The sequence below is a fragment of the Filicampus tigris genome, chromosome 4 (assembly GCF_054856515.1).
Source record: "Filicampus tigris isolate MCC_2025a chromosome 4, RoL_Ftig_1.0, whole genome shotgun sequence".
Classification (NCBI taxonomy): Eukaryota; Metazoa; Chordata; class Actinopteri; order Syngnathiformes; family Syngnathidae; genus Filicampus; species Filicampus tigris.
In genome coordinates this window covers 28,053,294-28,066,657 of record NC_141220.1, presented here as the reverse complement: position 1 = coordinate 28,066,657, position 13,364 = coordinate 28,053,294, and the positions used below count along the sequence as shown (strand labels likewise).

At 43.7% G+C, this 13,364-nt stretch overlaps 1 protein-coding gene across 1 annotated transcript; it reads left to right on the top strand.

Annotated features, from left to right (window-relative positions):
• The first annotated feature begins 257 nt into the window (after nucleotides 1–257).
• LOC147149257 (creatine kinase U-type, mitochondrial-like) lies at nucleotides 258–11,456 on the top strand. Its single transcript, XM_086027792.1, has 12 exons — nucleotides 258–515; nucleotides 811–925; nucleotides 1,210–1,266; nucleotides 1,355–1,615; nucleotides 4,591–4,789; nucleotides 4,941–5,036; nucleotides 5,906–6,127; nucleotides 6,244–6,329; nucleotides 8,108–8,231; nucleotides 8,818–8,952; nucleotides 9,036–9,161; nucleotides 9,707–11,456. The coding sequence occupies exons 4-12, from the start codon at nucleotides 1,470–1,472 to the stop codon at nucleotides 9,818–9,820; spliced, it is 1,248 nt and encodes a 415-aa protein (XP_085883918.1). The 5' UTR covers nucleotides 258–515; nucleotides 811–925; nucleotides 1,210–1,266; nucleotides 1,355–1,469; the 3' UTR covers nucleotides 9,821–11,456.
• Nucleotides 11,457–13,364: the final 1,908 nt, after the last annotated feature.

Below are 13,364 nucleotides of genomic sequence, written 5' to 3'. Positions count from 1 at the left end.
ATGGACTTTGGTCTGGGTGCGGGTTCCGCTCACATTCAACATAGTCATGTTTAAATCACTTTTTAGAAATGTTTTTTTTATTTTTTTTATCACTATTCCAGTGTGATCAAATCTTGCTAATAGTGTACCTGTAGTCTTGTGCCCACGTAATCATGTTCACTTCCCTGCAGAATTACAAAGCTGAACCTTGATCTCGAGTCCCGATGGCTTGATAAGGAGCTCACGTCCTGAATGGGAAGGAGTGGCCTGCCGTTAGCAGCACTCTTGTGACTGGTGGCAGCACAAATCCACACATTTGATTACTCAGCTGACATGCTTGCCATTAACTGCAAATGGCTGGTCTCTTACAAATCCTTAGCCTAGTAGGATCATTGGCGACATATTTTTCATCTTATTGCCACTGTGTCAATGAAAAAGCCGAGCACTAGATTTCAAAATGTTTTTCTTTGTCTACGCATTCTTAATCACCCAGGCCATGGTATTCTTCGATGCTGGAAATGAGACAATTGGACTCGGTTTGTTGATGTCTTTTATTTTTTTCTTCTTTAAAGACAACTGCACTATTAGGTTAACAATATGACAAATGAGCATTTAGATGAATGATGAGCAATTAACGACAAGTAACTAGCCTGTGACAAATGACGATACAAAACTTTATGAACTGAAATTGTAATTGAAACAAATTGAAATTAGACCCATTTCTCCATATGTCAAATGACGTGTTCCAACAGCGATAATCTGATAACCTGTTATTTATTTTATGAACACCGCATATATTTTAAATGTCAATCGCCATTGTCTTTTCTTTAGGAAGGACTTGCCTCCCACCCTTGCAATGAAATGCAATTGTGACATTGCACGTCCATGAATCAAAAGCGTTGTGTAAGCCTGTAAGGACGTTGCAATTTGCAACAGTGCAAATCTGGTAAGCATTCTTTTATAATATGACTAATATTAGAGGGCGGTAACGGGATGAATATCCCGCATGTATGTTGAAGTTGAAGCGTCACTATTTTCTGCAGCATTTGAAACTGATGCCCTTCACAATTCACACCACGCACTTCAATTGTCACGTTAGTGCTGATCAGAAAAATGGTTTCCTGTCGCGACCTTTCACAATAAACCTCACTTAACAATTCGTCATCGTGCGCCTTTGTACAAGCAACGCGAATTGATTGCTTTTGCTCTCCTCCTTCTTCATTAACACAGGAATGCCACTACCTACATTGGAGCCATTTTGTAACCCACTTAAAGAAAAGTCTGGAGGTAACATCTCTATTTTGAAAGCACACATCCGGTGTCGCTCTTGTCCCTCCACGTGTAGCTTGACGTCATCTCTTTCGTTCCTTCACAGGCTCCATCATCACCATCGCTCATTCACCATCCACTTGCCCTTGTCGCCCTCCTCCTCCGTCGGTGTGTTAACAACAACTCATCTCGAAGTAGATCTCATTCCGTCTATTTGAAAGATGGCCAGCAGCTTCACCCGGGTCCTGTCCTCCAAACGCAATGTGGGCATCCTGTCGGTGGTCGGCGGCTCTCTGACGGCGGGATTTCTACTGCACCGGCAGCACGTCAACGCAGGAGCACCCGGTCGCAGGCTCTACCCAGCCAGGTAACTGCATTGACGGGCCTAGCCGGCCATTTGAAATAATAATGACAATAATAATAATAATAATAACTTCGTAGGTGTTTGTTGTCGTTTTATTCTTGTCTCCAAATTAGAAGTCTGCTCATATGAGCGAGAAAAAGTTGGCTACACCTTTTTTCATTCTGGTAGCTGTAGTAAGGCCTCTAACTACTAGATGTAGTAGTTAGAGGACTTGCTTTGATATCTACTACAGAAATCAGAATGAAAAAAGGTGTTTCACTTGATTTTTTTTATGAATATTTGTGTCAGTTTAGCACTATATTCATCCTTGAATTGGCTCCAACTTCTCCAAAATGACCTATATGACAAAAATTTGAGGTGTAGTAGTTAGATGCTTCCCTTTGCCACCTACTACAGCAATCAGAATGACAAAATGTTAATTAACTGATTTTTGGTGAATATTCTTGGTCTATTTATGACACCATAGAACATGAAATTTGTGGACGGTCCCTAACTAGTGAATATCGGACGTCGAATGTCACTGCTCAAGCGTGAGTATACGTGAAAAAGGCGCAAATCTTAACTTTAAGTAGCATTTCCATTTTTAAGAAGGTTCATTTAAATACAAAATAAAAACGAAATATGAACTGTATAGTTGAATTGAACACACTTTAAATACCTAATTGATTAATTTCTCCAGGAATTGCTATTCTTAGGCGTCACAATTAGCCGCGGGCTAACATTAGCATACTGAGATTATGCTGCGTATTTTATGTGTTGAATTCATTTCTTGTTGCTTGATTGATGTGAAAGAAATGAAGAAGACATTTTAACATGATTTTTTTTGCCACTTTTTAATGTTGCCATTCCTGTTAATATTGTGCGTTTAACTTTCTTTTAAGATACCTATTGAATTACTGTATAGTAAAATAATGTATTTATGCAGTGTAAATTTGTTTTTACTTCCTGCTTTCTGTCTGTCTGTCTATACAACAGTGGTTCTTCAACATTTTTACTCCAAGTACCACCGAAAAAATATACTTAGCTTTCCAAGGCCCAACACAATACAGTCGGGTCTAAGTAAGTACAGTAATGCTAGTAGGCCTAAGTGCTCATTAAAAGGAGACAAATGTTTAATTCTTAGAAAGTATATTTAATACAAGACACTGTAACAGTATGCACAGTTTGAATACAAACACTTTGCTTGAATATAACATTTAAAAAAACAACAACAACAACTGGGCATTGTGATTTGGGAATTGAACTGATCGCAACCGGTTAAATAAAAATTGTACTTAAAAAAAATGTTTGAAGATAAAATGCAGATACTTTTTAACTCAGATGTTGATTACAACTGAACTGTACTTAATCCTATCTATTGCAGTCTGCGTTCATGTGTCGACAATGACAAGTCTCAAAATCTCAAAATCTAGCTACGTAAATGAAATCACTTTTCCGTTTCACCGTGGTATGACCTTCTGCTGACACTCTATTGATAAATGTGTGCGTGGGTGTGTGTGTGTGTACGTGTCCAGAGGCACGTCTGCGTGCATTACAAAACTGCACATGTGACGGGATTAGGCAAATATCATCTCTCAGCCCTATATAAATACCTGCTCTATTAATACAACTCACATTAGACCCTTCCGCCGTGTGGTCGGTATACACAAACCCAAAACGTAATGATCGACGACTTACTCTGCTTGCTGTGCGTTTTGGATCGTTCGAATGTCACAACGCGAGCCAAGGACGCCTGCTACCTGGGCACCAAACACGTTTGAAAATCAATCGCCTCAGGCAAATATTGGACACAATAGGCCGGAAACTCCACAAGGGCATAAAATCGCCCTTAAATTAGCCTTTGGACGATAGACTTGACTGACTTTCTGTTAGTGTAATCTTGCACAGATAAGCCTCGGCAAATGTGGCAGCCGTTGCACTCGATTGATCTTGACGGGAAAATGACAATGTCGCTACACTTTTTTTTTTTTTGCTCAAATGAAAATGCTAAATCCATTTAGCGAGAAACACGACGTAGCCGCGCACTTGATTCGCTCCATAAAATGATAGCGGAGGGCCCGATCTGGCCCCCGGGCCTTGAGTTTGACACATGCTGTCGAGGATAAGCGGCGTATTAAATGAACGGCTGTATCAGCTCTCCTTAATACTAGACACGGTGGCAGCGAGCCATAAGCTGCTCATTCAAAGCTGCTTTCCTATTTCTAGACACGATTGCGATACTGCCTGATAACATACCAGCGTCAATAATTGCCAGTTATTTCAAGGGCAAGGCAACCCAAACATATTTTTTCCAAGAATATGTTCCATGCAGGCCCACCAGTTGAAACAAGGCAATATGTTATATTTAATATGAAATATGAATTAAGCAGCAAAATCCAGACCGGGGGGCAGCCATTTTGTCACTTTTGGGGACTGAAAATGTTATTGAAGTTGTTCAGGGCTCAGGTAAGGACCAATCAGGGCTGACCTGTTTTCTGAAGCTGAGCCATGATTGGTGGTTACCTGAGCCATCAGAAGTGACAAAATGGCCAACCCAACCCCCCTCCCGATGGTGAAGAACCAGTGGATTAACTCTCATTCCACAAACGCAACATTCATCAGAATGAATAGTGAACCTGCATCGATCATATTCTTGAAAAAAAATATGTTTGGGCCGATTTCCCCCTTTAAAACACAACCTCCTTATCAATAATGAAGTCTTATTTCTTTACTGAAGGAGAAAAAAAGCCGGCATTTATTTTGTTCAAGTTGACAAAGCGCGGGTCGATTGCAAGCACGCAAGCCTCTACTTGAGGGAATACGATCATTGAAAGCAGATAACGTAACCATGTGACTTTTTAATGTTTCTCTCCGAGCTGTTTGCTGGAGGGCGAGGCGCTTATTTTACCGCCGTGTGGATCCTGCACCCGGCGACAAATCGATGGCGCGGCGGCTTCCATTTGAACACGCGGCCCCGCCGTCCTCTTGTTTACGCACAGTGCGGAGTACCCCGACCTGCGCAAGCACAACAACTGCATGGCCAGCCACCTGACGCCCGCCATCTACGCCAAGCTGTGCGATAAGGCCACGCCCAGCGGCTACACGCTGGACCAGGCCATCCAGACGGGCGTGGACAACCCCGGGCACCCCTTCATCAAGACGGTCGGCATGGTGGCCGGAGACGAGGAGTCCTACGAGGTCTGACCTTTGTTACTTGGCAGTTTTTGCTGAGCGTGACATGAGCAAGTGGGCGAAAGGGAAAATACTTGGATCCAGCGGCACACCGACTCCACGTTGCACTTTGAGTGCCGCCGCCCGATGACAAACGCGGCTGATTCGTTGTTTGCAGGTCTTTGCGGACCTGCTGGACCCCATCATAAAAGAGAGGCACAACGGCTACGATGCCCAAAGCATGAAGCACCCCACCGACCTGGACGCCAGCAAGGTAGCGCTCGGCAACCACGCCATTATTCTCCATATGCCCGCTTTTCCGCCCTGCCCAGTCGCTTCTGTCTGGGTGAGCGGAACCTCCTGCAGACGACAAACGCATCTCCGCTCATCGTGGCGCACCGAATTAGTAGCCCCTCCTACCTCCACTGCGTTGACAACTTCACCAAGCCATCAAGTTAGTGCTGCTTAGCAGAAGCCGATGCTGATCGGTGCAAACAATAAAACTCAGTGCGGCTCTGCTTACCTTTTTGGCTCTGACGTGATATCGTTGTCATTTTGGGAGGTTTGAGTCTTTCTGAATCATCACACTGGCGCATGATCATTTTTTCTGTCAGTGTATTCCCGGCGGCTTGAAAGTGTCTCTGAATATTCACCCAGCCAAGCTGCCATGTCATGGGTGGAGAAACATGTACTTGCACAGAAGGGCAGACACATTTTCAAATATAGGCCGAGAAAAGATTTCCATGGTTTGTTTAATCGCACATTTGATGATATCTGGATACCACCCGCCTAGTTACAGTTCGCTATTGTCTTATTTGCCTGTTCTTGTTTTTTGTACTCTTTTTATAACGCCCTGAGGTGCCGCAAGATGTCACCAAAGCCCCGTCTAAAAGGAAAGTAGTAAATAGTGTCAAATGGTGGAAGCAGGTTGAAGCGGTGCATCTCGACCGAGAGACGGTCTTTGAATGTTGAGCGGAGCTAGGTTTAGCCTGGGTTGTTAGCGGAAGTTAGGCAGAGTCTTTGCCCTACGAAATAGTCATTTTTATTTTTCAGGATGAGTTTAAAATGATATTTTCTGGTTGGTAGTTTGCAGCCTACTCAGCGAAATCCTTTACTTGATCTGAAGTTTGCCGACGTTTTCAGCTCCAGTCGGGCCACTTTGACGAGCGCTACGTGCTGTCGTCCCGGGTGAGGACGGGCCGCAGCATCCGGGGGCTGAGCCTGCCGCCCGCCTGCACGCGGGCGGAGCGCAGGGAGGTGGAGCGCGTGGTGGTGGACGCCCTGGCCGGCCTCAAGGGCGATCTGGCCGGGAGGTACTACAGCCTGACGCACATGACGGACCAGGAGCAGCAGCAGCTCATCGACGTGAGGATCCAGTCAACAAAAGTCTTCGGAATGCGCACAAAGAGGAATTTGTCGTATTCCCTCTTGCCATCCAAAGTGCGGCCGCTTTGTAGTTAACGGCCTTTGTTTTCCGTCAGGACCACTTCCTGTTCGACAAGCCGGTGTCCCCGCTGCTGACGTGTGCGGGAATGGCCCGCGACTGGCCCGACGCTCGCGGCATTTGGTGAGTTCCAAGAATTCGCCATCAGTCGGCACTCGGCTGAGATCTACTCCCGATTTTTACAAAAGACTCGTTCGACCCTTCGGTTGCACCGACGCAACGACTCAATGCAAAGAAATTGTACTTAAACGTTACCATAGTGTACTTCTCAAACGCATTGGGAGTGGATGATTTGAACATTGAATTCAGTTATTCTTTTGCCGGCCACTAGAGGGAGCCCTTCTAACACCGGCGGTACGCATTCCAACACTTTTGAGAATCACGAGAGTGAGATATTTCACGCTCCCTCCAACGTGTATACTTTCCAACAGCCAAAAGTAGAAGTGCTCTGCATTCACTCACTTTCATTCGTAAATTGGGAATGTTGTCTTCATTTTGAAAGTCTTCATCTAAAGCACATCTCAGTTGTTTTAGTTCCAAAATTAAAAACAGCCCGTTTTGACCATTTCTGCCTTTACAACAAAAAAAAAAATCTGTTTTATTCATTTAAAGCAACACGGCGAAAGTATTCGAGCTAAATAATATCTGTTCATAAGTCTTCTGATGAAACATCGACTTACAACTGTTTGAATGGTGCCTTTGTCATGGCCTGAGGGGGTCTGCATCGCTTTTACTGGCACTAGGCAACTTTGAGGAGGAAACCACAAACCCTGCCACACAAAAAAAAAAAAAAAAAAAAAAAAACTACAAATGTGATGACTCATTTACGGCATATGTCACTTCCCCCCTTTTCCCATTTGTTACAAAGATAAAACATGGTAAAATTGCATTGTTTGGACACAGTTAGATTCACTAAATCATCACCGTTTATCCTTGACACAGCCACTAGAAACAGAAATGCAGGCGAACGAGAGCTCGAGATTTCACCACACTATGCGCTGGCACTGGGAAATGTAGTTGACTTCACTCAAAACACTACCGCTTTTGTCCACTTGGCGCCGCCATAATCAATAAAAACTTAAGGTGACATAGTGTTGCTTTAACAATATGTTTATGACTGCGGTTGTAGTTAGCGCCGGTGTAATTATTTTGATGACCTCATTAAGGGACGTGAAAGGCTCAAATAGTAGAAACGCCTTTGTCGTTGGGAGGCACTTTTAATTACAGTACTGCCACGTTAACAAACATTATTGCGATATTTTATGTACCTTATAACAGGGTCGATTTCTTTTCGTTCCTTGTGGAAAAAGCATATTTGAATGTATATCAGCTTTTTAAAAAAAAAAAAATTTTTTTTAACTTTTGGTTTTAAAAAAAGCCTTGGGATTGAAGATGCTGGAAAGTGAAGCCATCTAGTGGCGAACACTGTAATTACAGCTTCAAACTGCTCAGCTACAGTAAACATTTTTTGTTTTTATTAGAATGGAGGGCCTCTCCTAAGTCAAGTGTGAGAAAATGGCGGCCTCAGTTTCCCATCCCTGTCTTAATGTACACTTTACAATGTTATTACTTTAGCAAAAGCACAATTTCCGGCTCTGGTTAGGATCATGTACCTTTATCGAGTCGATTTTAACACTTTCTTTCCCGATGTGAACATTTTTTATCCTGGCATACTTGCAGCCGCGTTTCATTTGGTACCCATGACGAGCCCTCAAATAATTCAGCTGCTCGCCTTCCTCTTTCCTTTCCTTTGTGTCAGTAGTAAAGATTAAGACAGCCATGTGAGGACAGCATCAAGTAGCATCCTTTTTTTTTTTTTTTTTCGTTTTTTTTGTTGTTGTTGTTGTTATCGTTGACTCACAATAAATACACAAGCGTGTTGTTTTGTTTCTCCTGTGCAGGCACAACAACGACAAGACCTTCCTGATTTGGGTCAATGAGGAGGACCACACCAGGGTGATCTCCATGGAGAAAGGAGGCAACATGAAGCGAGTCTTTGAGAGGTTCTGCAGAGGCCTCAAGGAGGTTCGACTCAGTCTGGCTTTGCTTCCAGCGTGCGTGCGTGCGTGCGTGGGAGGGAGCGAGATGTTTAGACGAGAGGACAGAAATAGACCCGAGAGGAGGTGGGGGTTAGCAGATGAGCAAATTGTACACGGAAGTATATGGGCAGCCAGGGTTCGGGATTCAAATGAAGATATCAAACCAAAATTTGGGTGCAAAGAAGGGGGAAGGTGACCAATCGCGGCTGACCTGTTCTCTGAATCTGAGCCGTGATTGGTCCATGTGAGCAGTTGTGATGTCATTTTCAGTCGACAGAAGACAAAATGGCCGCCCCCAGGGATGGCTAAAAACGAGTGGATTAACACTAATTCCACAAACGCAATGTTTATCAGAATGCCCTGTTTCAACTAGTGGGCTTGTATAGAACATATTCTTGAAAAAAATAGGTTTGGGTTGACTTCCGCTTTAAAGGTTTCAAATTAGGTTAATTAATGTGAGTTGAAGTTTCAAAGTAGGTCTGAGACGAGAATATTCAATCAGGACGTCGCGTTCCTTCCACCGAGCGCGTCTGTCAGCGCTCACGCCAACCTCACAACGTTTCTCCGTGCAGGTGGAGCACCTGATCCAGGAGCGAGGTTGGGAGTTTATGTGGAACGAGAAGCTGGGTTACATCCTCACCTGCCCCTCCAACCTGGGCACCGGACTGCGGGCGGGCGTCCACGTCAAACTGCCCCTGCTGAGCAAGGTAACTGCTGCGCACCAGACAACACCGCCGTGGGGCTTTTCTCATTTTTTTATTTTTTTAAATATTCTTCGGACCCCCTCCAGGACCCTCGCTTCAGTAAGATCCTGGACAACCTGCGTCTGCAGAAGAGAGGGACGGGCGGCGTGGACACCGCCGCCGTGGGTGGAACCTTTGACATCTCCAACCTGGACCGCTTGGGACAGTCCGAGGTACAACACCTCACAAATCAACAACACAAATCAAATATTTTGCTTTCGACGAGTAGGTGAAAATAAGGAGTTCATTTTGTACACACATTACTTCCTCGCCAAAAAATCCCGGCAACATAATTGTTATCTTAAAAAATAAGATGACGGCGGTGCCGTTGGATGAGATTTTTTTCCCCATTGAAATGAAAATGGAAATGGTATTAATCCAATCCAGTCCCCCCAAAACACAACAAATATTCAAATGTTTTTTATTCAGATAACAAAATAAGACTATAATATGTACATTATAAAAACACACAGTAATGGCAATTAAATAGAATGTCGACTTTTTTTTTTTTTTTTCTATTCAATGGACATTGTGCTGCTCCTTCTGGTATGCGCACCGTGGCCACCTGGGGGCGGCATAAGACAGACGCCTAATTGTCCATGGTGACAGTCACAAGTTCCTCCTCAATCAAGCGCAGTAATATTGGTCGTTCTTGGCGGAGGATCAAGAATACATGTCTGTGAGTGTTGTTATAGCGAGTCCATGTTGCCGCTGGCAGGTGCAGTTGGTGCAGACGGTGGTGGACGGCGTCAACTACCTGGTGGAATGCGAGAAGAGGCTGGAGAAAGGCCAGGACATCAAGGTGCCCTCGCCCATCAAGTTATTCAAGTAGCACCCCCGCCCCCGCCCCACCGAGCACACTTGCGCCCGCCCCTCCTGACTCACACTTAACCTCCCGGCCACACGTGCGCACCGACAGCCACCAACTTGGGCCCATAGATAGACAAAAAAAATATCTATGTCAGTGTTTCATTTCGTGCTCCTTCATAACTAGTATAACCCCAACATCTCTTATTATATAATAATTATATTTAATACTCCCGATTAGGGTTGCAAACGGGTGGGGGGGTGGGGGGCGGGCGAGTTGAATTTCCACGGTAAATTAAGCTGGAGAATTTGGGAAATGATGCGCATAAATATAAGTCTTTATAGAGTCCATCCATGCAAAGTAATACAATTAAACACTTAGCATTTCAACAGGTGTTTTTGTAAGGACAACTTTTTGAAGTTTTAAATATTTGCGGGACTATTAAAGGATTATCCTGACTTAATGAACAAGTCATTGAAGAGCAAAAAACATTAGTTGTTCAATATAAACACGTCCCCTGATTCAACCCATTTCAAAATAGAATACTTTTTTTTTTTTTAAATGCAACGCCGTCCCAAAAAAATATCCAAATAGTCTTGTTCGAAATGCAAAAATCCAAAAGTTTCCTCCCTTAAGTCTCGCCTTTGCACTTTTGCGAAACAATTTCAGCAAATGGGCTCTCATTTGGAGCAGCAGCAAAACATGCGTCGGTTCCACCAACAACACCGGCTTCTGACCAAAAAGTGGAGAAAAGAAAACAAGCTTTTGGGCAAAACAAACATGCCAAGCTGGAGAGAGACTTTGTCACTAAGATTTTTTTTTGCTTTTATGACAACTTGCAGAATTATAATTTATTTACAGATAAACAACTATGAAATGTGATGTGAATGACTTTGACTCAAGTTGAACATCAGCAACTTTTTTTTTGGGCAGTTTCATGCATGAATTACCATCATGACACATACGTCCTATTACGACACACTGTCTAAAGTAGTCCGACTTTCCGACGTGTTGGCATTTGTCGCCATTCCAATCAACGTGACGTGAAAAGGCCCCACCTCCTCGTCTTGATCTTCTTCTCGAAAGCTGTGCCGATCCCAACTTGCGAGTGCTGCCGTGCCGCCGTCTAACGTGGATCGGTCAGTCGTAAGAGTGTTTTCAAAACGCAAATTTGACAGGCACGTTGGGCGAGACCCTCTTCCACCCCAGCGTAAAAATTCTGGGTTCGTTCCCGTGAGCATTTTTCCAACTTTGAAAGTTCCCGCAATTTTGCAACCCTACTCCCGAGTCCTGCCACTTCGGAGCCACACCAACACGGCGCTGGGCTTCAGTGGTATTCATTTTAACGATGTAAGTGGAACCCCAAAAGGTCCACAGGCAGCATGCGCAAAATGAAACATCTTCTATCACCGAATGCGAGCCGACCCGACCCGGTTTGGCTCTTGCCGCCCTTGCCCGCAGCATGCCACGCCCCCCTCACCCCCCACCCCCCACCCCCCTCATGCCATGGTGCTCATGCTACTCATCACTTGAAGTGGATTTGAATGTGACGCTGAAAATGTCAAAGCTAGTTGCGCTACTGTAAGCCGATATCACAGCTGCTCATCACTGAATGTCACGCGTGTGTCTTTTATTAAACGAATCATCGATTTAGCAGAAAGGAACGTCTCCTGCTTTTGTCTTTCTTCACTTTGGGAAGCGAACCATTGAAGTGAACTTGAAGCCTTTTCGCATTGAGGTTTATGGTTTCGACAAAGTTGAGGGACTCAAATTAGGGTTTCATAGTAGCCTAGGTTGGAGTTTTGAATGAAGGTTTCCTTCAGGCCAGAGTTTGGGTTTCAACCGTTTCAAATGAAGGTTTTAAGACTTGCGGCAATTTTGGAAAACAGCATTGACACAAAATGCAGGGATGTTTTGTTTTTTTCCTCCATCACACTCCGTCAGTTAGACGGACTACACCAAAAATTGCGAGAACTCTTTCAATTGCGCTGCTTGTTGCTTTCATTGATTGCAGCACAAATGCAATCCCTGCAATTTTTGGATGTTACAGTCTGCTTGCATTGGGGTGGCCAAGTTGTGCTGCCCCACCCCCCGCCCCCCCAGCAGATCCAACAAGCTGAAAACGTTGTCACGTCCTTTTCCTGTTTACAAACAGTAGCCGCCGAGCTTGGGAAAAATACTCCAACGTAGTCACGAATGTCTAAACACCCAAAGATTGCAGACGACCAGACAAAATGTCTCTTTGGAAAAGTACTTCATCTTCTGAGATCGTTGTTGAGCCTTGGCGGAGGTCTGCGCTTCACAGAGTAATCAACTATTGTTTCCAGTCATGTGGCGCACAACATGCTATTGTCTGGACATGGACAACAAAGCGCACAGTGTTTTTTTTTTTGTTTTTTTTTACCGAGGAGACGCGAAGTGTTGGAGGAGCTTTACGGCCAGCATGACATCAGCATCTTTCCCCTCCTCCTTGTTCCACATTATGATAATGGAGCAAGCGGGTTGCCGTGGCAACCACTTCTCCGGGCCTCCGATGGGGGCAGGAAAGAAACGAGAGAATGTATGGTGACAAAGAAGGAAAAAAAAAACGCAGAACACGTTGAAGGTCAGATTGCGTGGATTTAAAGACCGTTTCACTCCAGTTTGTCCTATTTTTGGACATTTGGCAGCAATAAAAATAAATCAATTAAAATATTATTATATGTTATTTTTTCACCCTGACATTTGCTGACTTTTCCTACAGTGACACAAAATACACAAAAATGAGGTGCTCCACACTGAGGCAATTCCGAATCAAATTTGACCATAGAAAAATAGGTTTTAGATTTACCAGGTTGTGTTCAATCTAGGGAAATTGTGATAATGGTAAAATATCTTCAACCTGTATATGCCATACACGTCAATATTTTTTTTTCAAGATTGAGCTCGAGACAATCCAGAGAACTGTCTGTGTTCCACCACATTTGCACAGAAAACCATAGAAACGTGCACCTGTCGGTCTGAAGGGTCTTGCAGGGGGATCTCAAAAAAGTGAAACAGCGCGAGAATGATCATCTGTACTAAACATAAGGAACAGAAGTAAACATCCTGCAATTTAACAAAATCATTTTTTTAAAAAAAACGAGTGAAAAAAAATCACTTTCCCTTTGCTTTGGGTTTAATTAATCATCCACGTCAGACAGGCTTTGCTTCCATTTTGAAAAAAAAAAATCCTATTGACAATTATTAAGGCAAGCAATAAAAATACAAAAAAACCCTAATTTGATCTTTTACGTTTACCCCTCATAAAAAAAAATCAACTGGAAATGAAGCTGGTGCAGTGATGCTTACAACGCATTCTAAGAGCGCCCTCTATTGGCTAGTTGCTGCACTTTCTGGTTAGTCACAACAGGAATCAAAAATATTGCTGAATGAATGCTTTACAATATTTTTATAAAGCAAGTACATTTTAAATTTGAATACCAATTAAATTGTAGTATTACTCTAACCACAGTAGCAGGGTTGCAAATCGATGGCAATGCTAATAATGTGAGTAAGGGCTGCATTGCTTCGAATGACACTCCTTACA

What these genes read in the sequence shown, in the direction of transcription:
- LOC147149257 (XM_086027792.1), top strand. Translation starts at nt 1,470, where the DNA reads ATGGCCAGCAGCTTCACCCGGGTCCTGTCCTCCAAACGCAATGTGGGC. An exon ending in CCCGACGCTCGCGGCATTTG is followed by an intron (nt 6,330 to 8,107) that starts GTGAGTTCCAAG and finishes TCTCCTGTGCAG; the next exon opens with GCACAACAACGACAAGACCT. An exon ending in ACCGCTTGGGACAGTCCGAG is followed by an intron (nt 9,162 to 9,706) that starts GTACAACACCTC and finishes TGCCGCTGGCAG; the next exon opens with GTGCAGTTGGTGCAGACGGT.